The following is a 25,131-nucleotide window of genomic DNA, read 5'->3' as shown; positions in this document are numbered from 1 at the left end:
TGACTAAGAAATTAATTTTACAGAAGTGGTTAGTTGGAGACCTACCGTCACAAGAGAAGGTAGTAAAGAGGTTAAAAGATTTGCTTTACTTAGAAAAATTAGGAGTGGTGAGGGATAAAGACAAAATGACAAAAAAAGTTTTCGGGAAATGGAGAGCTTTCATAGTGAGAATATGCTTGGAGTAGGAGATTGAATGGGGTGGTCTCCTCTTTTGTTCATACGGAGTAGTACCTAACTGAAGATCTGATGGGGACCTTGGGAAAATTAGAAATCTAAGGATGACGGGAGGTTTGTTTTAGGCATTAACGATGATACATAGGTTAAAAAACCTGATAGTGCTGCACCAATATGAGTTTAAGCGAGGTAGGAATTTTATGTTGGGGAACTGTTAAGGGGAGGAGGGTGTTAAAGATTACTGGGTTATTTTTAGATTGGGGAGATTGTGAAAAGGGTGGGGAGGGGAAAATTTGAGAGGCCTTCCCAATGTTATGTAGATGTGCCTTATATATTATCTCTAATATATATGTTTTTGAGGATATGTACTTTTATATTTGTGTATTGAGAAAATTTTCAATAAAGAATATGTTTAAAAAAAAATGTTGCAAAAAAAATGCGTACTGCCGATATGGTGTGTGTGAGGCATCATGAAGTCATTACTGTATTAACTCCATGGAAGGTGTTTCATAATGCATGGGACTCTAAAGGGCATCATTACTGTTGAGTACATGCCACAAACATGCATCTCTTCTCGATCCTCAAAAAATGTAAATTATACACTTCATAATCATGCTAAGGAAGTTTTATTTAGGGGTGAGTGGTTTGAAAGAGTTTTCAACTTAGACTTTAGCTTCGGGACCCTATAATTTCTATTCTCGCCCCTGGTCTCATCAAATTATCAGGTCACCCTATTAATTAGATGAGACAAGCTGGACATGGGATGGTTACTTTACCGACCGTCCTGATCATGTATAGAAGTGTCCGTGCATGATCGATATCAAATAGGGTGGAAGTAAGGGTTACCGACAATCTTTTTAAGCTTCAGTTATACCAAATGTCAAATATATTATATACATTATTCATATATCAGTGTAGTATTGGGATACAAATTAATTTTCAATAGCAAATGGTCATTGCTAGAGATGAGCGGACCCATGGAAGTTCGGGTTCTGTGGGTCCAACCAAACCTTACAGTTTGATTCTGGACCAAGACTTGACCTGAATTTCATTTAAAATCATTGAGTGGCACTTTGGGTCTCCACCCACATGCAGCCAGTTATAATCAGAACACTTGCAAGGGAGCGTGGGGAGGATTTTTCCATTTTTTGGGGGGGGGGTGCAAACTACATCTGATCATGCTATTGTTTATCACAGTGCGAGCCATTCAAACACTGCAAGCAGCTAACACAGGGTTTAGCACCGAGCATTAAAAGAAAATGGCTACTTAAGTGTGCTTTCTTTGATGTACAAGATCTGATTTCTCTAAGTCATTTCACACATACTGAATATGAAAATGATTTTTGCCCCGTGTGAGTTACCAGATGGGTATCAAGACTATATTTTGTTGTTGATTGTTGTATGTATACCCTCTTTCACTGTAAAGCGCCATGGAATAAATGGCGCTATAATAATAAATAATATTTCTCTGTATCACATTTTTCATACTTGAAACATGAAAATGGCTTCTTCCCTGTAGAGTTCTCTGATGTTAACAATATGGTGTTTCACAAAAACACATTTACCATACTCTGAACATGAATATGGCATCTGCCCTATGTCAATTCTCTGATGTAACGTTAAAATGATTCTTATTTAAAAGATTTTCCACATTCAGGGCATGAAAACACTTTTTTCTTTCCTTATATGACTCATATGATGCCTAGCAAGATGTGATTTGTGTGTGAAACATTTCCCACAATTTGAACATGAAAATGGCTTCTCCCCTATGTGAATTAAGTGATGATTAACAATTTCAGCTTTTGTAGAGCAACATTTCCCACATTTGGAACCAGAAAATGACTTCTCTCCTTTGTGAATTTTTTGATGTGAAACAAGTTCAGCTTTCCAAGAAAAACATTTCCCACATTCTGAACAAGAAAATGGCTTTTACCCTGTGTGAATTCGCTGATGTCTAACAATTTCAGCTTTTGTAGAACAACATTTCCCACATTCTGAACAAGAAAATCGCTTCACCCCTGTATGAATTCTCTGATGTCGGGCAACATGTGATTGAGTAGAAAAACATTTCCCACATTCTAAACAAGAAAATGGCTTCTCCCCTGTGTGAATTCTCTGATGATTAACAAAATCAGCTTTTGTACTAAAACATTTCCAACATTCTATACATGAAAATGGCTTCTCCCCTGTGTGAATTTTCTGATGTGAAACAAGTTCATCATTCCTAGAAAAACATTTCCCACATTCTGAACAATAAAATGGCTTTTCCCCTGTGTGAATTTTCTGATGTCGAACAACATGTGATTTATGAGAAAAACATTTCCCACATTCTGAACATGAAAATGGTTTTTCCCCTGTGTGAATTCTCTGATGTGAAACAAGTTCACGATTCCTAGAAAAACATTTCCCACATTCTGAACAAGAAAATAGCTTCTCTCTGGTGTGAATTTTATGATGTTTAAAAAGATTTGATTTTGAAGAATAAGATTTTCCACATTCTAAACACAAAAATGGCTTCGCTCCTGTGTGAATACTCTGATGTGAAACAAGTTCATAATTCCTAGAAAAACATTTCCCACATTCTGAACAAGAAAATGGCTTTTCCCCTGTGTGAATTCTCTGATGTTCAGCAACATGTGATTTTCTAGAAAAACATTTACCACATTCTAAACAAGAAAATGGCTTTTCCCCTGTGTGAATTCTCTGATGATTAACAAAATCAGCTTTTGTACTACAACATTTTCCACATTCTGAACATGAAAATAGCTTCTCCCCTGTGTGAACTGTCTGATGTGAAACAAGTTCAGATTTCCTAGAAAAACATTTACCACATTCTGAACAAGAAAACGGCTTTTCCCCTGTGTGAACTCTCAGATGTCGAAGAACATGTGATTTAGTAGAAAACAATTTTCCACATTCTGAACATGAAAATGGCTTTTCCCCTGTGTGAATTTTCTGATGTGAAACAAGTTCAGATTTCCTAGAAAAACATTTTCCACATTCAGAGCACAAAAATGACTTTTCGCCTGTGTGACTTTTTTGATGAGAAACAAGATGAGATTTCCTAGAAAAACATTTCCCACATTCTGTACAAGAGAATGGCTTTTCCCCTATGTGAATTCTCTGATGTCGAAGAACATGTGATTTAGTAGAAAAAAATTTCCCACATTCTAAACATGAAAATGGTTTTTCCCCTGTGTGAATTCTCTGATGATTAACAATATCAGCTTTTGTAGCACAACATTTCCCACACTCTGAACAAGAAAAAGGTTTTTCTCCTGTATGAATTCTCTGGTGTATAATAAGTTTTGATTTCTTAATAAAACATTTACCACATTCTAAACATGAAAATGGATTCTCCATTATGGAAGCTATTTTTTGTTCAACAGCCTTTTTGTGAATTTCGTTTTGCATATTGGTCTTTGAGGAAGCAGAAGAAAGGACCTTGGATTCCGATGTATTAGGTGTAATGACATGTTCTTCACATGTATCTGTTGCAAAATCTGAGAATATCAGATGTCCTTCTGAGCTCCGGGTACAGTCATCTGCCAAGAATAAAATTAATTTTATTATTTTTCAAAACACTCCATTGGAATATAATTAATTTATTATTATATATTTTATAACATTTCCTTACCAACTGTAAAGGGGGCTTAACACGCAGCGACATCGCTAGCGATGTCGCTGGTGAAAGCACCCGCCTCCGTTGGTTATGCGTCACGGGCAAATCTCTGCCTGTGGCGCAAAACATCGTTAGGAGCCGTCACACGGGACTTACCTGCCTAGCGACGTCGCTCTGGCCGGCGAAACGCCTCCTTTCTAATGTGGCGGTTTGTTCGGCGTCACAGCGGCATCACTAAGCGGCCGCCCAATAGAAGCAGAGGGGCGGAGATGAGTGGGCGTAACATCCCGCCCACCTTGTTCCTTCCTCATTGTGGGCGGCCACAGGTACGGTGATGTTCCTCGTTCCTGCGGTGTCACACGTAGCGATGTGTGCTGCCGCAGGAACGACAAACAACCAGCGTCCTGCAACAGCAACGATTTTATGAAAATGAACGACGTGTCAACGATCAACGATAAGGTGAGTATTTTTGATCATTAACACTTGCTCAGAGCTGTTACACACAACGACGTCGCTAACGACGCCGGATGTGCGTCACGGAATCCGTGACCCCGGCGATATATCGTTAAGATACGTTGTTGCGTGTAACGGGGCCTTTATACAATTCAGTTAATAAAGGGAACGTATTATCAGGTTTTGGCCTTCTAAACTAAAACTCCCACCTTAAGCAGCGTTCTATAAAAGGTGCATGTTACCCCCTGACCACCCCTGTAGACACCACAAATACCTTTATAAAATCTCCCGCCATGAATGTAAATAGTCTGGTCCAATGGGCGGTCCTAATCTGCACCTCCTGTCCCTCCTTTCATGATGCTCTTGTGCTGATTAACGTGGATGATGCCTCTTGCGCTATCCACGTAGGTGTGCAAAATCTCGTACCTGCGCAGACATATTCCCTGCTCAAGCAGGCACACTTCCCACTCTGCCCTATTGTGGGCAGAGTCGAAAATATAGGTGTGGAATAACCTCACCCGCTTCATCCATATCGCCGGCCAAAATCTTGTACCTGCGCAGAGAACTTGCCACTTCTCTACTGTAGCCTCATTCTCTGAAGGTTTATATTTAACTCTGCCCTTCACAAAATGTTTCAAAGTACCTGAGAACACTCAGAAAGGATCCTGTAATTAGTTTTATTATGTGGTTACAGCTATTTACATATACTTTCTGGCAGGTACGAGTATGTACCACAGCACATTGGAGGAGCATATTGATCATGTACACATAAGCCATCACTTTGGAGAAAGTGTAAGGTTCTGTATTATTGTTTAATTTAAAGGGAACCTGTCACCAGTTTTGGAGCCTGTAAGCTGTAGCTACCACTAGTGGGCTCTTATATACAGCATTATACGCAGGCGTACTACAATACTTTGATCTGCCCTGCTCAGGGCAAATCAAAGTGCGCCTGCCCAGGACCTCAATGCCGGTGAATGTGGATGATGTAGGACGCGTCATGCACCCAGGCTTCAGAAGAAGGATGACAAAGATGGCCGAAAGAGAAGGCGCCGGCACCGGAGAATGGAGACGTCAATTTGACCCAATTCCACCGCAGCGTCCGATTAGGTAAGTATTATAAAGTGTTTTTTACGTTCTACACAGCGGCCTGGGTTCTTATATACAGCATATTAGAATGCTGTATATAAGAGCCCACTGGTGGTGGCCACAGCTTATAGGCCCCAAAACTGGTGACAGGTTCCCGTTAACACTAGAAGTCCCAGAAATTTCGAGCTCCCTGGGTACCAAAGGTAGAAAGTTAAACGACCCCTATCTGGGACTTCTAGTGTTAATTAACCAGTGGATATAAGAAAAAGAGAACAAGTCCTTCATATTCTTTTTATATGTCATGCAAGCAACCCTTAAATACATATGTGGGTGCACTTCTCAAACGTTTTGCAGCATTGTCCTCTGCCTGTATTGATTTCCAGTCCCTGGTTGTTTTGTACATTACTTAGCCTTAGTGGTTTTTGAAAGTTTGTGAACCTTTCAAAATGTTCTATTTTCTGCAAAATATGACCTAAAACTACATAAAGACTTTCAGGCTAAAAGTAGATAAAGAGAAACAAATCAAATCAATGAGTTAAAAAACTTAATTTTTCTGATTTAAAAATAATGAAAGCCTAACCAATGTCACATTACTGAGTGTCAAGGTCAGGGATTTGACTTGACCATTCCTACACCTTAAACTTTGTTTTCCATTAACTATTCATTTATAGAATAAACTAGAAGGTGGCCCGATTCTAACGTATCGGGTAGTCTAGAATGTGTATGTAGGTTAGCAGATTGAATAATAATATAATCATCAAGTCTTGAATAATGATGGTTCATTTCTTGCTCGTTAGTCTCCCGCTGTGCAGCACGCATCGGCGTGTTTGACAGTGGGAGACCATCGATCTGAATGGGCAGGGAGCCGGCGTACACTGGTAACCATGTTACACAATTGGGTAAGTATGCAAAGCGCTTTGCTTAGTTACCCGATGTGTACCATGGTTACCAGCATACGCCGGCTCAAGCACACGTGTGCCAGGAGTCGGGGGTAAGGTGGTAACCATGGTACACATTGGGTAACTAACGAAAGCGCTTTCCATAGTTACAGGATTGTGTACCATTTGTTACCAGCGTACGTCTGTAAGTTGATAACTATTGTACACATTGGGTAACTATGCAAAGCGACAGTGCTGGTTTATTTTTTGCTTGTTGGTCTCCTGCTGTGCAGCACGCATCGGCGTGTTTGACAGTAGGAGACCAACGATCTGAATGGGCAGGGAGCCGGGGTAAGTTAGTAACCATGGTACACATCGGGTAACTATGCAAAGCGGTTTCCATAGTTACCCAATGTGTACCATGGTTACCAGCCTACGCCGGCTCTGGCACACGTGTGCCGAGAGCCGGGGTAAGCTAGTAACCATGCTACACATTGGGTAACTAAGCAAAGCGGATTCTATAGTTACCCGATGTGTACCATGGTTGCCAGCCTACGCCGGCTCCAGCACACGTGTGCCGGGAGCCGGGGTAAGCTAGTGGTTTCACACATCCAGCTTTTCTCCACTTTGTCGGATCCGGCGCGCTGCCGTAGGCTGGTTTCAGACATCCGTGTTTTAGGTACGTGTGACATGGGTTTTGTAACACGGATGTCACACGTACCCATGTTTTTCTCTGATGTGCCTCACACGTCCGTGTTTGCACACGGACCATGTGACTTTTCATGACCCCACACGCACACACGCAGGCATCTCCGGCAGCACGGATGTCACATGGATCGCACACTGATGTGATCCGTGCGACATCAGTGTAAAACATACCAGAGAAAATATGGGTCTTTTTAATGAAAATATTTTCTATATTTACCTCTCTCCAGAGATGCTCTCTCCGGCTCTGCTGCCTCCCGCTCCTTATCGCCGCTCATTATACTCACTGAATATTCAGTGCCCTGAGGAGCTGGAAGCAGGAACAGCGCTGGGGACTTCAGAGCCGGGGAACGCATCGCTGGGTGAGTGTACAGCAGAGTGTGTGTGTGTGTGTGTGTGTGTACATGCATGTGCGGTATCAGTGTATGCGCTCGGTGTATCCATGTGTGTCTGCTGTGTGTCTGCTGTGTGTGTATATACATGCATGTGTGCTATGTGTGACACGGACGTCTGAAGGCAGCCGTACACTATGTACAGGACAGTGGCTGCGCTGCAACTTCCTGGTCACATGACAACATGTGATCGGAGCTTGTCGCACGGCAACTGTAGTGTACACAGTGCACGGAAGAGCGCCGACAAAGTGGAGAAAAGGTAAGTATTAGGCCCTGTGCGCACTGGAAAATGGAATTTTCTTAAGAAAATTCTGCAGGGTCTGAAAGATTACCGCACCTGCAGTAAAAAAACCGCAGCAAACCGCACCCAAAAACCACATGCGGTTTGCGGCGGCTTTACCGCGGTATTGTTCGCGGTATTGCCGCGTACGGATTGGTACATGTGTTTTAACCCCATAGCGACGGCCTAACGTCTCAAGACGTTGGAAAAACAGGGTACTTATTCTGTTCCGACGTCTTCAGACGTCAGGCTGGAAAAAGCTTGTAGCGCCCCCCAGTGACGGAAAATCTCGGGGGTTTCAGCTACCGGAGGTAGCTGAGACCCCCAAGATTATGAATCGGGGTGGTTTTTTTGGACCCCGATAATGTGATCGCCGGTATACACCGTATACCGACGAACACATGAAAAAAAAAAAAATGGCAAATAATACTGATTTCTTTCTCATCTGACATGATCAAACATGTCAGATGAGAAAGAAATATAAGCCCCTAGTGCCCCCAAAGCCCCCGGTACCGTAGAAATCAACCCCCACCACCCCCACCCCCACCGGACATCCAAAATGGCGCCGCCGCCGCCGACTCTGCATTAATTTCCCTCCAATCTGAAGTGATCAAACATTTCAGATCGGAGGGAAATGTCCTCCCCCTGACCCCTCCTCCGGTACACCGGAGATCTCTGGTCCTCCGGAGCACCCTCCGGTTCTCCAGAGCCCCCCTCCGGGGCATGCAAGATGGCGCCGACACGCGCTGAAAACTGCTGCTGCCGCCGCCGGTGCATTCATTTCCCTCTGATCTGAAATGATGAAACATTTCAGATCGGAGGGAAATGTCCTCCCCCTGACCCCTCCTCCGATACACCGGAGATCTCTGGTCCCCCGGAGCACCCTCTGGTTCTCCAGAGCCCTCCCTCCGGTCCACCGGGGTCCTATCCGCTATTCCCGGTATCTCCCACCCGATCTGGGATCCCCCGTTCCCCCACCGCCCCCGCACAGTACCTCAATAAAGAATCGTTGAACCCCCCCGGTCCCCCGCGGCCCCCCTTCCTCCCTTCTCCGGGAAAATGGCGGGCGCATGCGCAGTGTGCTTGTCATAATCTGCCTCCTGCACCCAGCAAAAAAAAAAAAAAATTTGATTGGCTGTTGGGATTTGAATACTGTGATAGATCCTATCACAGTAGTCAAAATGCCAATATTTGATAAATATGGCAGCACTTAGGTCTGCCTTTCTCCTCTCTCCCTTGTAGTTGATCTGGGAGAGAAGAGAGAGAGACTACGTCCTGCTATATTAGAGACAAGAAGTTATAAATCTACAAAATTCCTGATAATCAATTCCCAATTTTCTGATCACCTCCCTGTGATCATTTCCCCCTCCGTCATTCCGTCATCCCTTGCTGCGCCGTTCCCCTAATCAATATTTTTTTTTATAATCATTATAAATCTTTTTTAGGGTTAGGGTTATAAAAAAAAAAAAAAAATATATACTAGTGTTAGATTTAGGTTCAGGTTTATTTTTTGTTAGGCAGGGATACATAAAAAAATCCCCCCCAAAAAAACATGGCCCGCAGGATGTTTACGGCAGAGCAAGCGTACTCACTGCTTGCCTCCGGCAGTTCTGGGTCGGAGACCGAATCAGCCTCAGAAAGAGAGGCGTTTTCGGATAGCGGTGACGATTCGGCTTCCTCCACGGGGTCCCACACCCCGCCAGTCGCCACTGCTGAAGCGTCAGGACCTAGTTCTGCAGTCCCCCATGCTCCCTGGTATCCCAACCCGTCCTTTACCCCACAAATTCCCCCTTTCATAGGAGACCCTGGCATCAAAATAAATGTCACCAATTTTGCCCCACTGGATTTTTTCCAAATTTTTGTTACCCAGCATGTGCTTGAGCTCATCACCCACCACACCAACTTGTGCGCCCATCAATATATTGCCCAAAAGCCAACATCTGTCCATTCCCGTTCCTGGATCCCCACAAGCGTCCCGGAAATCAAAACATTTTTAGGCATTACCCTCAACATGGGAATAGTGAAAAAACCCAGTTTACGCTCCTATTGGGCAACTAAATCTGTCCACGCCACCCCTGTATTTGCAGCCGTAATGCCCAGAACCCGATACGAGATGCTATTGAGATTCCTCCATTTTTGTGATAATTCCCAAGTCCCCCCAAGAACTGACCCCAATTATGACCGCCTTAATAAATTGAAACCCCTAATATCCCTCCTGAAAGAGTCCTTCCTAACTTCCTACAGCCTAGAGGAGAATGTTTCGGTTGACGAGTCCCTTATGAGTTACAAGGGCCGTCTCTCATTCCGTCAGTTTATTCCCTCCAAAAGAGCCAAGTATAGCATAAAATTATATAAAGTGTGCGAAAGCACCAGTGGGTAAACGTGTAACTTTATCATTTATGAGGGTAGGGACCGTCAAATAAGCCCACCCAACTGTCCCCAGACAATTAGCATCCCAGGAAAAATTGTCTGGGAGCTAATGACGCCATTTCTTGGTAAAGGTTACCCCGTGTACACCGACAACTACTGCACCAGTATCCCCCTATACCAATCCCTCCATGCTGCAAATACAGGGGCCTGTGGGACAATGAGGAAAAACCGTGTTGGTTTGCCGGCACAGTTAGTGTCCAGACGTCTAGAGAAGGGGGCGTCGTTCGCACTGGCAAGTGACAAACTGCTTGCCGTAAAGTGGAATGACCGCAAGGACGTCTACATGCTCACCACCCTGCATGAGGACACCACTGTGTCGGTCAGAGAGGGGAGCCACCAGGGACAAACAAAAACCCTTCTGTGTGACACAATACAACAGGTTTATGGGTGGCGTGGACCTGTCTGACCAGGTGCTCCAACCATACCTGGTAAAGCGGAAAACGAGGGCCTGGTACAAAAAGGTAGCAATCTACCTGATACAGATTGCTACCTACAACAGTTTTGTACTGTATAAAAAAAATCACAAGGGGCCCTCACATTTCTGCAATACCAGGAAAAAATTATTGAGTCCCTCATGTTTGACTCAGCGGCACCAGAGGCAGCCTTCGAGTCAGAGAATGCCCGGAGACTAACAGAACGGCATTTTATGCGTCTCATGCCTCCTACTTCCACCCAAAACCGTCCTAAAAAAAGGTGCCGGGTCTGCAGCAAACAGAGCAGTAGGAGCGAATCTAGATATTACTGTCCCATGTGCCCTTCCCAGCCAGGACTTTGTGTTACCCCTTGCTTCGAAATCTACCACACATCTCACAATTATTAGACGTCATACACTATTCCCAAATTGTGTGGTAGGGTTTTTCTTTCACATTTATATTTTCTGTGTAGTGAGCCCCTGTGTTACTTGTCAAATAAAATTTACTATTTTCATCAGTAAAACACATTTTACCCAATTTCACAAATAATTCCAGGACTTGATCACTCACATACCGAAGTATTATGCAGACAAATTCTCGTTATATGCCCACGTCTGCGTACTCCAGAATGTGGACCCCGCAAATGTTCTTGAAACATCTGATCATCTGACAAATAATTCCAAGATTTGATCACTCAAAGTTTTAGCACCAATCATCTTAGTCTGACTGCTATTACAACTATGTCTTGGTGATACGGGCATGATCATTTTATTGGAGGATCTGAAGCTGTTCTGTAATTTTACACCAAGGGATTTACTGCATGGTTCTTGCCGAACCTCCTGCACTGGACAATACTTTTATAACCCTGTAGGGGACTGGTTGTTTTGTGCATATAGCGGTTCCGACCTTGGCAGGTAGGAGCCTGTTATGGTGTACCACGTCGGCTGGCACAATTGTCCCTCATATAGGGATTGATGGTGCTAAACAGACGTTGTACGACCAGTCTCTGAAAAATTAACGTGTCCTTCTAGCCCTCCTGGTGTTCCTTCATCTCTGGAACAAGCACAAGTCTGCCATATAGTTGGCGGTATTTTCCTCCACATTTTGCCCTTCACTCCAAGATAAAATGTACAAAAAAATCCATTTATGTGGGTTTTCAGTTGTTCTGATAACACATAGGCTCTGCAAATCAAATAATCAAAAATTTGAAAAGTGCACCTTCCCTTCCAAGTCCTGCCGTTTGCCCAACCAGACGTTTTTGACTACATGTTGGGTATCGCTGGACTCATAAGAAAGTGGGTAAAAAAATGAGGGGTCCACTGTTTGGTGTTACATCTTGTAAAAGTGGAAAATTTGGTGCTAAAGCATCACTTTTGTGAAAAAGAAGAAAATTTTCAATATGACAACCTATTGTTATAAAATTCTGTGAAGTACCTGTGGGTTCAAAATGCACACTATACACCTAGATAAATTCCTTGAGGGGTCTAGCTTCCAAAATGGGGTCAGTTGTGGGGGAGCTCCACTGTTTAGGCACCTCAGGGGGTCTCCAAACACAACATGGCGTTCACTAATGATTCCTGCCAATTTTGCAGTCAAATGGGGCTCCTTTCATTCCGAACCCTGCCGTGCACCCAGACAGGTGATTGCCACCACATATGATGTATCGGCGAACTCAGGAGAAATTGCACAATACATTTTATGGTGATTTTTTTCCTTTTATCCTTGTGAAAAAAAAAGCTACATGGTTGAAGTAACAATTTTGTGTTAAAATTAAATTTTTTTATTTTCATGGCTCAACGTTATAAAATTCTGTGAAGCACCTGGGGGTTCAGGGTACCCACCAAACATCTATATAAATTCCTTGAGGGGTCTAGTTTCCAAAATTGGGTCAGTTGTGGGGGGTTTCTGCTGTTTAGGTACCTTAGGGGCCCTACAAATGCAACATGGTGCCCGCAATCTTTTTCAGCCAAATTTGCTTTCCAAAATTCAAAATATTGCTCCCTGTCTTCCGAGCCCTCCCATTTATCCAAACAGAGGTTTCTTACCACATGTGGGGTACCACCGCGCTCATAAGAAAGTGGGTACCAAACATTGGGGTCCAATTTTTGGAATTATCTCTTGAAAAAGTGAGAAAATTAATGCTAAAGCAACATTTTTGAGAAAAAAATGAAAATTTTCAATATGACAACGTAACGTTATCAAAATCTGTGAAGTACCTGTGGGTCCAAAATGCTCACTATACCCCTAGATAGAAGCCTTGAGGGGTCTAGTTTCCAGAATGGCGTCACTTGTGAGGGGTTTCTGCTGTTTAGGTACTTTAGCGGACATGTAAATGCAACATGGTGCCCACAATCTATTTCAGCCAAATTTGCTTTCCAAACTTCAAATATTGCTCCTTGTGTTCCCAGCCCTCCCATTTGTCCAAACAGAGGTTTCTGACCACATGTGGGGTATCACCGCGGTCATAAGAAAGTGGGTAACAAGTTTTGGGGTCCATTTTGTTGTGTTATTTCTTCTAAAATTGATTACATTTGGGGTAAAGCAATATTTTTAGGTAAAATTTTATTTTTTGCTTTTTTCATTCCACATTACTTTAGTTCCTGTGAAGCACCTATAGGGTTAATAAACTTCTTGAATGTGGTTTTGATTACTTTGAGGGGTGCAGTTTTTAGAATGGTGTCACTTTTGGGTATTTTCTGTTATCTAGGCCTCTCAAAATCACTTCAAATGTGATGTGGTCCCTAAAAAAATGGTTTTGTAAATTTTGATGTAAAAATGAGAAATTGCTGATGAACTTTGAACCCTTCTAACTTCCTAACAAAAATATTTTTTTTTCCAAAATTGTGCTAATGTAAAGTAGACAAGTGGGAAATGTTATTTATTAACTATTTTGTGTCACAGAACTCTCTGGTTTAACGGTAAAAAAATTCAAAAGTTGAAAATTTCAAAATTTTCAAAAATTTTGCCAAAATTCATTTTTTTTCACAAATAAACGCAAAAAAATGTTGTCCAAAATTTGGTACTAAAATGAAGTCCAATATGTCACGAAAAAACAATCTCAGTATCACCGGGATCCGTTGAAGCGTTCCAGAGTTATAACCTCATGAAGTGACACTGGTCAGAATTGCAAAATTTGGTCTGGTCATTAAGGTGAAAATTAGCTCCGTCACTAAGGGGTTAATGCATTCAATGCAATAAAGCACATTGAGAAAAAAAAAATTCCTTCTGAGATAGAGGGATAGATAGTTAGATAGATAGATAGATAGATAGATGATAGAGGACAGATTGACACGCTGCATTTCTCCTGGGCGGTAGTGTGTTTATATTACCGGCCGTGGGAAATGACCTGTAATTACCTCTACAGGCTCCCTGCGAGGCTGCATTCATTCAGCGCTGTTGCCAGTCGCAGCTGGATGCAGGCATCGGAGGACATGGATTACGTCAGAGCTGTGTGTTTTGGGGGGCTTAATAAACGGGTGAAAGAGGAGCTTTTTGTTTTATTTAAAATAAAGGATTTTTCGGTGTTTGTGTTTATTCACTTTAATTACGGGTTTTAATCATAAAAGCTGTCTCATAGGCGCTGCCATGATTAAAAGCCGGGACTTAAATGGCGGCGATGCGCTGTCATTTAACTCCTTATTACCTGGACTGCCACCGCATCACGGCGTCTGGAAGAGCCGGGGACACTCCGGGACCGCCGCATAATGGATGCGCAGTCCCGGAGCAGCTGCGGGCTGATATTCTCGGCTGTGGAGGGGGGGGTACATTAATGCTGACCCTCGCTCTCCCCAGCCTGAGAATACCGGTCCGCCACTGTGTGTTTACCACGGCTGGACGGTAAAAATACAGCGGAGCCCACGTGTTTTTTTTTCTATATGTCCGTTTGATTTCTGTGTGTATTCTATATGTCTGTGTCTGTGTGTGAGTGTGATGTGTGTGTATTCTGTGTCTGTGTGTGATGTGATGTGTGTGTATTCTATATGTCTCTGTGTGTGATCTGTGTGTGATTACTCTCTGCTCCACTTCCTCTTCCTGTCATAATGACATCACTTCCCTGCAAACCGCAGGGCAGAGATGAACATTACTGCAGGTAAACCGCGAAATACCGCAGGGAATAACGCAGGAAAACGCAATGAACCGCACAGAATTTGCTGCCTGCGTTATTCCCTGCGGGATTTCACGATTACATTGCAGTCAATGGAGTGAAATCCCGCAGCTGCCTGTGGAAAAGAAGTGACATGCAATTGTTTTCGCTGCGGGAATCCCGCAGCAAAACATGCAGCTGTCACAATCCGCATAGTGCGCACAGCATTTTTTTTTCCATAGGTTTTGCTTTTAATAAAAATATTTTCTATATTTACCTCTCTCCAGCGATGCTGTCTCTGGCTCTGCTGCCTCCCGCTCCTTATCGCCGCTTATTATACTCACTGAATATTCAGTGCCCTGAGGAGCTGGAAGCAGGAACAGCGCTGGGGACTTCAGTGCCGGGGACCGCATCGCTGGGTGAGTGTACAGCAGAGAGTGTGTGTGTGTGTACATGCATGTGCGGTATGTGTGTATGCGCTCGGTGTATCCATGTGTGTCTGCTGTGTGTGTATATATACATGCATGTGTGCTATGTGTGACACAGACGTCTGAAAGCAGCCGTACACTGTGTACATGACAGTGGCTGCGCCGCAACTTCCTGGTCACATGACAACATGTGATCGGAGCTTGTCGCGCGGACACTGTAGTGTATACAGTGCACGGGAGCGCGCCGACAAAGTGGAGAAAAGGTAACTATTAAAAGCGACAGTGCCGACGTGTGCGGGACCCGGGGTAAGCTAGTTACATCGGGTAACTAAGGAAAGCGGTTTCTATAGTTACCCGATGTGTACTATAGTTACCAGCCTACGCCGGCTCCGGCACACGTGTGCCAGCAGGCGGGGTAAGATAGTGACTTTTCTTCACTTAGTCCTGCCGGTGTGGGCTTCCGGGGCTGCAGCAGTCACCTGGGAGTCGGGCATCTCCGTGTGGGTTCGGGGAATGGGGGCGGGGCCAGGGCGAGCATCCAATGCATGAGGGGGCGGGGCCTGGCCGAGTGCCCAATCCGTGCAGGGGGCCGGGGCGAGAGGCCAATCCGTGCAGGGGGCGGGGCCAGGCCAAGCCGAGCGGCCAATCCGTGCGGGGGGGTGGGGCGGGGCCCCCCTGGTTGTGACTGTAACAGCACAATTTTGGAGCAAGACAGACAGACAGACAGACAGACAGAATAAGGCAATTATATATATATAGATGTGATTTAGATAAGTTTTACTGAATGATGCACGTTCTCTTGATATTCTACTGATGGACTGGTATCCTGACGTTTTCTTTTAGGCCCCTTTCACACATCAGTTTTTTGCCTTCAGTCACAATCAGTTGGAAAAATTGATGCGACGGATCCGTAAAAAAAACGGATCAGTCGCATACGTTTTTTCCATCCCTTTCTTCCATTTTTCGATGGATCTGTTGTGATCCTGAGCAATCTCAGTTTATAAAAAAGTGTAAGCTGTCGCTGGATTCCGTTATTTGACGGATGAAGCATCCTGCGCCCATAGGCTTTCATTCTACCAAACGACGGACGGCGACAGATCTGTCGCTGTCCGTTTTTTCGATGTAGCCAAAAAAGTTACTATGTCCGTTGTCTCAGTACAGTTTTTTCGACGGATCTGTCGAAAGAAGGATGAAACGTGAGGCCATCTGTCTCAGTCTGTTGCTAATACAAGTCTATGAGAAAAAAAAAACGGATCCAGCGGCATCAGTCACTGGATCCGTTTTTTTAAAAATTCGACGGATTGTGACTGACAGCAAAAGACTGATGTGTGAAAAGGGCTTAGATTTTGCTTCTAAAATTTATAACTTGGTTCCATCAAAAATGGCAAGCTGTCCTGGCCCAAATACAGGTAAAGAGGCCTAAATAATGATAGCACCACCAATATATCTTACATGTGCAAATTTCCTTATCCATCTGTTTTAGCATTCATTGGTACTTACTCATGTGTTATACACATATGGCCATAATTGGCCTTTGTGTATATACCGGTACTCACATATTTCTCTGCCCAATACATATGATTGGGTTTTGTATCTGTGAGTGCATGGATAGGGTAGCTTACTGCACACATACGTGGGTGAACAAGGTTTTTCAGATACAAAAAACTCAACTTTCTCTCCCAGCCCCCTTTATTATCACATAACAAATAGGTTTTTGTGTGTTTTTGAAAAAATAAATATATGAAACATTTTCAGCAGAGCATATAAAAAAAAAAAAAAAAAAAAAAAAAAATCGCCCTAATACACAACATTGAGAAAGAATTACTTTCTACAAAAATGATTTTTTTTAAAAAAAATCTCTCAAACATTTAACAATCGTTTTTGTATCTGAAAAACCTTGTTCTCTGTCCTCTGGCTATTCCTGTCATATTCCCTCTCTTGCTTTCTGCTGACTTTAGGTCATTACAGAAGCTATGATAGTTCCATATGATTCCCATTTATGTCTCATGTATATATATGAGTGCTTGAAATATGATTATAATGTCGCATGAAAAAATGTGCTAATCATACCCATGAATGGAATCTCCTTCAGATCATGACTTGTGTATATCTGTTAGATCCGTTACCGCTGCGTTATTGCGGCTCTGTTGTTCGTTTATACCAGCAGCTTTGTCCTGCTTTTTAATTGCACATACGTCAGCTGGGATGACTCAAAGAGGATCAGCTGTCAGTATCATCTAGGACTCGTCAAAGCGCTACCAGCGCAAAACAGGCTGTCGTCCGCCCCCCGTCCCTGCATTCCTTTCCTCCCCTCACTGCTCCTGTAACGCCTGCAATTGCAGAATAAAGTTATTGCCACTTAGAGAGTGAGTAGCCGCTTTTCTTCCCTGGATGACCGGATATATATATATATATATATATATATAGATATATATATATATATATATATATATATATATATATATATAAACACACTTAATCTTGGGCTATTCTTTTATCTCAATACCCGAATCCAAAGTCTGTGAGTTCGGCTTAGTTCTACATGCTCTGCAGTGGACAGAGCACCACCTGGCAATTTTGAACATGGCGAGGAGGAGCCCAGCCAAGGATCCTTAAGGAGCCAGATATCCGCTCTGCAGTTGACAGTGCACCATCTGGCTCTGCAGCGGGCCACTCACCACCTGACTCTGCAGCGTGCCACTTGCCCCTGAGCTCTGCAGTGGGCAGCTCCCCCCTTGCCCATTTCCCCAGATACTCTTCTTCAAGCTGCTGTGGCCCGTTTTACAGCTGGAGACCAACACACCTACCAGATCCTCATGGCCGTGTGGCGAGGTTGCAGAGTGAGATCGACAGGCAGAACGTAACCACCAGCTGCAGCTAGCTCAGCTCCAGCCCCTATTGTCCACCCTGGAAAACCGAGAGACTGAGCCTCCAAAGATTTGTATTGAGTATTTCCCCATACTGGAGAAGGATGGAGACTTGGACTCACCTTTGAAAACCTTTCAACGAACTGCCTGCAGCACCATCTGGCCAAGGATCAGTGGACCAAGTATCTGAACCCAGTTTAAGTGGCAAGTCCCTGGATATCCTTGGGGACTTACCTACTGAGGTGGATCAGGGCTATGATACAGCTGTTGACACAGACAGGAAGACGAGCGATGCTGCTGGAGTGAGGAAAGGTGAGTATAAACGTTTATTTTTTTTTGTGTGTGCCACAGGATGAGGCCATATATCAGGATGGGGGTATATAGCAGGATGGGGGCACATACCAGTATGAGGGACATATATACAAGGATGGGGATCACATACAAGGCAGGAGGATCATTAACAGGATGGGGTACCTTAGTTAGAGAATATGGGGACATTACCCCCATAACAGGTCAGCAGGATATCCTCGCTCCATAACAGTGTGTCATGACCAAATTTTTTGCTTAAAATTTTATTTTCCTATTTTCCTCCTCTAAAACAAGGGTGCATCTTTTGGTCCAATGCGTCTTATAGTCCGAAAAATACGGTATTAGTAGGACACAGAAGAAAGTAAGAACACCAGAAAGAAATACCACATCAACCAAAAGGAGAGAAAGAGTCAATAAGGGTAAGGGTGTGCGGGTGCTGTTGTGGACTCCGGAAAATCCCATTACCAGTCAGTAATTTAGTCTTTTCCTATCGTCACAACAGCACCCACTGAGAGATTTTCAGAGACAATACTGTGGCGCCCCTGACCTGGTCAGGCACCACTGAGTACTGCACCCATGCTGGGGACAGTACAAAACAGGTAATCCAGAAGGCTGACCGGGGTGTGGAACACAGGCGCATAGTAATCAGCTCTCACACATGTACCCATGAGAGGACCCCTGGGGATCCCAGGAGGGGGAAAAGCCTTGACCTTCACTGGAATAGTGGAGGGGGCCAAAAGCCTCCATCTCCTCTCAAGGGGTGTGGTAAGAGAATCTGGTTGCTAGGTGGCGTAGGCAAGAACAGGAGAGGAGGGGCAGTGAGTCAGTTAGAGCAGAACTCCATAGGGCTCAGTGAGGAGCAGACCTGTGGGGCTGTTGCTGTCTAACAGCGCCCGCGCAGTGGCTACTGACGGGGGAGAACGGTCAACTAGGAGTGCTACCCGAAATCCATCTTCAGCTAGAGAGAGAGCAACGGAGTGGGAAGTAAGGAGACTGCTAGAGAGCACCAGGCCCAAACGGGCGGCAGATCCCGAAGCGGAGATAGATTCAGCTTTCTTTTGCTAAACCTGCCGGTGTGGGGCTCTCAAAGCCCACGCCACAACACCACAAAAAGCCGCAGCCACGTAGCCACAGTTAGGGCCCATAGCTCACAGGAGGCAAGAAGCTGGAGTGATCTGGCCCAGGCAACAAGCACACGGCAAACGAAGGGGAGTGAGGCTTCAGCAACTTCCCTGGGTGACCCCCATAGGGACTCAAAGTCGGGGTCACCCCAAACCACCAAGGGCTAAGGAAGGCGAGTTAGTAGTCACCCTCACAAGTCAGCCTGAAGGACACCTGGTTCCCGCCTGGTTCATCCCAGCTACGCCCGGGTTACTCACCCTGCCACCTGAAGTGAGTAAAAACCCTGAAAGACATTCTGCCTGTGTGGAGTTATTCTGCGCCTTGTGGTACTACGCACCTACATCGGGCCCTGGGGCTTGCCTCACTCTCAGGAGGCTATTCCAACTAACTGCACATACCATCAGCCCCAGGCGACCCTCAACCTGCAGTGGCGGTCCCTACTGGCCGCAATACTGAGAGTGGCGTCACGACAAGAAGAAGATCTCCTACCTGTGACCAGATCCAGCTGCGTGGAGTCCCTGAAGGTAATGCACCGACACAACACCTGTGGGGCTTCACAATACCACCTAGGTAGGTACCACCGCCTGCAGAACCGATCTCCCGAACGTAAGGTCTGTAGCAGAGGAGAGATCCAATCTGTAGTGATTATAGAAGGTGGAAGGTGAAGACCAAGTAGCAGCCTTACATATGTGAGCGATGGAGACATCCGCCTTCTCTGTCCAGTATGATGCCATTGCTCGAGTGGAATGAGCTCTTATGCTATGTGGCAATGGCTCATCTTTAGCTGAGTATGCCAGAGAAATTCACCCACCCATCTAGCTTATGTGCTTTTTGACACCTGGCGTCCCTTTCTAGCTCCTTAGAAGGATACAAACAAAGACCTATGATGTCTCCAGGAGGCTGTCCTAGCAATGTATTGGAGCAAGATGTCTCGCACATTTAAAGCATGGTACCTACATTCTTCAGGTGTGACTGGATTGGGAAAAAAGGAAAGCAAAATAATTTCCTTACTCCTGTGAAAATGGGAGGCTACTTAAGGCAAGTAAGCAGGGCCTGTCTTCAGAACAATCTTTTCCGGGAAGACCTGCATATATGGAGGATCAATAGATAGGGCCTGGATATCGCTAAATCGACGGGCAGAGGTTAAGGCTACCAGCAGGCAGGTTTTTAATAAACCAGCTTATCCGAAGCTGACTGCAAGGGTTCGAAAAGAGAGTCAGTCAGGTCATCTAAGATTAAATTGAGATCCCAAGGGGGAAGGTTGGGAATATGAACTGGTTGACTGTGTTCATATGACTTAACAAAACGCATAATCCAGCGATTACCAGCTATATTAGAATTATATAGCATCCCTAATGCTGATATATGGACCTTGAGTGTGTTTAGTGAAAGACCCATATCCACAGACCATTCTGGAGAAACTCCAGAATAGATGATATGGGAACCACCCCTGGGGAGGAGGAAGGGGAAAATTCCAGAAATTTATTCCAGACTTTACCATACTGCTTAGTTGTTACTGGCTTTCTACTGTGAAGAAAGGTATTAATTAACTGTTGCAAAAACCCATGTGTGGCTAACAACTCCCTTTCAATTTCCACACCGTCAATTTCAAGCCCTTGACATGTGGATGATTGAAATGCCCCTGGGACAGCAGATCCGGTCTGGACAGGAGAACCCAGGGGTCTGTAATTGACATGCCCGTGAGAAGGGAGAACCAGGGGCGTCTGGGCTAAAAGGGCGCTATCAAGATGACTCTCGCCTGTTTGTCCCTGATTTTCCTCAGAACTGTTGAAGTAGGATCATCGGGGTAAAGGCATAAGCCAGGTTGCAAGTCAAGGGAATTTGAAGGGTATCCAGAGCTGTTGGGTTGTCTGCCTTGTTCAGAGAGCCGAACTGTTCCACTTGTTTGTCCTCCCTGGTGGCGAACAAATCGATTACCGGCCGGCCCCACCAATGAACAATCTGAAGAAACACCTCTGGGTTCAATTTCCATTCCCCTTGATGTAGAGTATGGCGGCTGAGGAAATCTACTCCTCGGATATGAATGACTGACAGAAAGAAGGTGTTGCTTGGCGAGATTCAATACCGCAGTCGCTGTCATGAGGGAACAAGACCTTGCCCCCCCCTGGTGATTTATATACGAAACCACTGTCTGATTGTCAGAATGGACTTGGACATGGGTCTGCTGAAGGAGAGGAAGGAAGGTCACTAGTGCCTGTTCGACCGGTCGAAGATCCTTGAGGTTTGAGGAAGTGTCTAGTTCCTGGCTGGACCAGAGACCCTGAGCTATAGTGTCCCCCAAATGAGCTCCCCACCCCCCCCCAAGAGCTGGCATCTGTTGTCACTATGTTGGTAGGATGAACATGCCACAGTGTGCCCGAATTTAGGTTGGCCTCCACCAACCACCAGGTGAGGGAATCCTGAGCTGTTCTGGTAAGAGTCATATTGGAGTCGAGGGAGCCCCAGAGGGTTTCTGCTGCTGACAAGAGTCCTGGTGTGCAGTTGTTCACACAGAACCACTGGAATACAGGAGGTTAGGGATCATAACAAGGACATGGCGTTTCTTAAGGATACTGACGAGTGACCCTGCACATGTCGTATTTTTTCTTGCGATTTTTGCATCTGGGAGAAAACATCGCTGTTGACGAGAGTCCAAGAATTCAGAGTCCAGAATCCCTGGAAAAGACTGAAGAGTGGTCGGGGTTAGTCGAGATTTTTGTAAATTCAAAATCCATCCCAGCCGCTGAAGGGTAGACATATTATGATTAAGGAGAGCTACTCATTCATCTGCTGTTCTTCCTACAATTAGGAGATCATCCAAGTACCGAATTATCAAGGTCTGACGTTCTCGTAAATGTGCCGTGACCTCTGCCATGATCTTTGTAAAAAGACGAGGGGCCAGAGAAACTCCGAAGGGCATAGCTACAAACTGAAAATGTTCACTGGAGTCATTAATCAGAACTGCTACCCTTAAATATTTTTAATGATGTGAGTGGATAGGGAAGTGACAGTATGCATCCTTTAAATCTAAGACTGTCATGTAACACTTGGAAAAGAGAAGTTTTATAGCTGACTGGATTGACTCCATTTTGAATGGTCGATATTTGAGAAAAAGATTTAGCTTTTTCAGATTAATTATTGCTCTGTAAGAGCCATCTGGTTTAGTAACCAGAAAGAGAGGAGAGTAGAACCCTTGGCCCCCTTGGTGGGCAGGAACCGCTACTAGGACCCATTTCTCCACTACAGTGAGAACTTCAGTCACTAAAGGTTGTGTTGATCGAAGTCTTTCCTAGTAGGAGTTAGAATAAAGAATTGCGGAGGCAGAGAAGTAAATTCTAGCTGAAGACCTTCAGAGATGATTTGCATGATGAAGGAACTGGAGGTAATAGAACTCCAGATGGTACTGTAAAAACGGAGTCTACCTCCCACAGGTGGATCAATGTCACTGCTTATGTGGGCGTCCCCTGAACAATGTACCACCAAACATGGAGCCCTTGGAACCTGAGGCGCGATGGTCATATTTTTCCCGGGATTCTGACCTGTTGGACTGGAAGTGGCATTTTTTGTAGGGTTTTCTAAAAGGTAGGAATGTAGTTGTTAGGGAAACTTTTCTTAGTATCCCCAGCTTTAGTTAGAATATCATCTAACTCAGGCCCAAAGAGAAACTCACCGTGACAAGGGAGTCTGCACAATTTTGCTTTTGAAGATGTGTTCCCCTTCCATGACTTCAGCCACAGTGCCCGTCGAGCAGCATTACATAGGTCTTCTGATCTGGCCGCCAAACGCACAGAGTCCGCAGAGGTGTCAGTCAGGTAGGCAGCTGCATCCTTAAGTAGTAGGAGGGAATTAAGCAGTTTGTCTCTGGAAGAACCAGATTTGATTTGTTTTTATAACTGGTCGACCCACACAGAGTGACCTGGCAGTACAGGTTGCCGATATAGCAGGTTTTAGAGCTGCTGCCGAAGCTTCCAAAGTTCTTTTCAGGTAGGCATCTGGATTTTTTTTGAAGACTTTGCCACTGCTACATCTACCTTAGGCACTTTACACCACTGAGAGAGTTCACAGTCTTCAAAGGGATATCTCCTCTTGGAGGAGGAAGGAAGGAACCCTTGATTATCCGGTCTCTGCTATTCCTTTCTGATAAAAGCCTTAATGGTTTCATTAACCGGAAAGGATTTACATTTTTTCTGGGACAGGCCTGCGAACATCGCATCTTCAGCCGACTTTGTAGGTTTGGCATCTTGAATCCCCATGGAGGAGCAAACGGCCCTGGTGAGACCATCCATCTCCTCCAGAGGAAAGGATGATTTCCCTGCCTAAACTGATGCGGAGGAAGAGCTGTCAGAAGAAGAGACGTCCGAACCGACTTCAGAACTAAGGGGTGAGGAGGAATCAGGACGCGCAACTTCTTTCCTACGTTTTTTTGACGACTTCAAGGTTTTTAAGGAAGATTGAACCTCAGTGCGGATTAGGTCCCTAAGGTCCGTTGCTGGTATATAGGAAGCAGGGGCTTCTTCCCATATAGTCTTTTGAATACAGGATTCACAGTTGTTTTTGGTATGAGCGCGGCAATGCTTGGGCGCACAAAGGGCAATCCTTATTTTTTCTGTTTAGTTGGACATTTCTAATGGACCTAAACACAGTTATAGACAAGAAGGGGGACATTAGCTATTGGAGTACATTCACGAACATCACTCACCCATAGCCAGAAAAACACTGATATCGGATCTGGAGGCGGAGACGAGGTGGTCGTCTGGCGGGCTTTAAAGGGTTTAGATCTGGTATGATCCTCCTTCCTTTTCTGAACGAGAGGGTCACTCTTGCAGCGACTATCTGCACTGCTGCTTTTCCTGGATGTTCGATCCTTGGATGGATCCTGGGGTGGTTTCTGAGAAGGCTCCCTGGATCGGGGTGACTGCGGGTTGTCCATCGCTGGAGAGGGCCGGAGCAAGCACCACTCTCACGGAGTCGACCCTACTTTTTAAGGGTGGAGGACCACCACAGCCCCCTCCAGCTTCGCCTCCTCCGGATCTGTCGCCCCGGAAGTGCTCGTGTGTACTTCCGGGGCCTTGCTGCGGTGGCCGGTCACTGCGCATGCGTGGTCAGGCATATCCCGACACCCTCCCCGCACGTGCACACGTGACCCGGAAGTGTCACACACATGGTGAGGCGCAGTAGGGAGAGGGCCCCGACCCCGAGGCACACCGTGCACGCCAGGGCGTACATAAGGGAAGCAGCGCTCACCCTCCCGCAGGCACGGTTTCCTTGGCGGCCATACCCGGATCAGAGCAAACCGTGCAGGACACTGGAGGATGGAGCCCACAAGGGATCTCCACAGACCGTGCTTCTAGGCCCAGAACTCCGCCATTCCCTCGGACACTGCACGGACGCAAATGAAGCCCAGGTATGCAACAGGTTCCAATCCATCAGGACAGGAAACCAACTGATGAAGGAGAGGAATCGCCCTTTTTTTTTTTATAGGTTTCTTGTCCTGATGGGGCTGATCCCTCTCTCGGTGGGTGCTGTCGTGGCGATAGGATTTTTTTTTTTTGTGGTGGCACCTATTTAAGACTTCTACTATGGGGTCCCATGATTTCTATGTGCACTCCTCTTGGTATGTGCTGAACTATGTGCTACTCTTTAATGGTATATTTTGTTTGTACTGTACTGTGGAAATTTTGTCTCTATAGAGATATCATACAATAGGTGGCGGCTCCTGCAGCCATCAACAGCAAATCTAGAGCAGCACACGGAGCAAAACAGGTCCACAATATACAGTTAGGTCCAGAAATATTTGGACAGTGACACAAGTTTTGTTATTTTAGCTGTTTACAAAAACATGTTCAGAAATACAATTATATATATAATATGGGCTGAAAGTGCACACT

General features: G+C 45.0%; 1 protein-coding gene across 1 annotated transcript in view; it reads right to left on the bottom strand.

The window, feature by feature from the left end:
• Positions 1-1,410: 1,410 nt before the first annotated feature.
• LOC142312027 (uncharacterized) overlaps positions 1,411-25,131 on the bottom strand; it is a 71,371-nt gene continuing 47,650 nt past the window's right edge. Inside the window, 1 exon segment of the mRNA XM_075350900.1 lies at positions 1,411-3,719. Coding sequence (XP_075207015.1) covers positions 1,828-3,719 — 1,892 coding nt within the window. The 3' untranslated portion in view covers positions 1,411-1,827.

This window comes from Anomaloglossus baeobatrachus, chromosome 5, assembly GCF_048569485.1.
Source record: "Anomaloglossus baeobatrachus isolate aAnoBae1 chromosome 5, aAnoBae1.hap1, whole genome shotgun sequence".
NCBI classification, from domain to species: domain Eukaryota; kingdom Metazoa; phylum Chordata; class Amphibia; order Anura; family Aromobatidae; genus Anomaloglossus; species Anomaloglossus baeobatrachus.
This window is presented reverse-complemented; position numbering and strand designations above follow the sequence as displayed.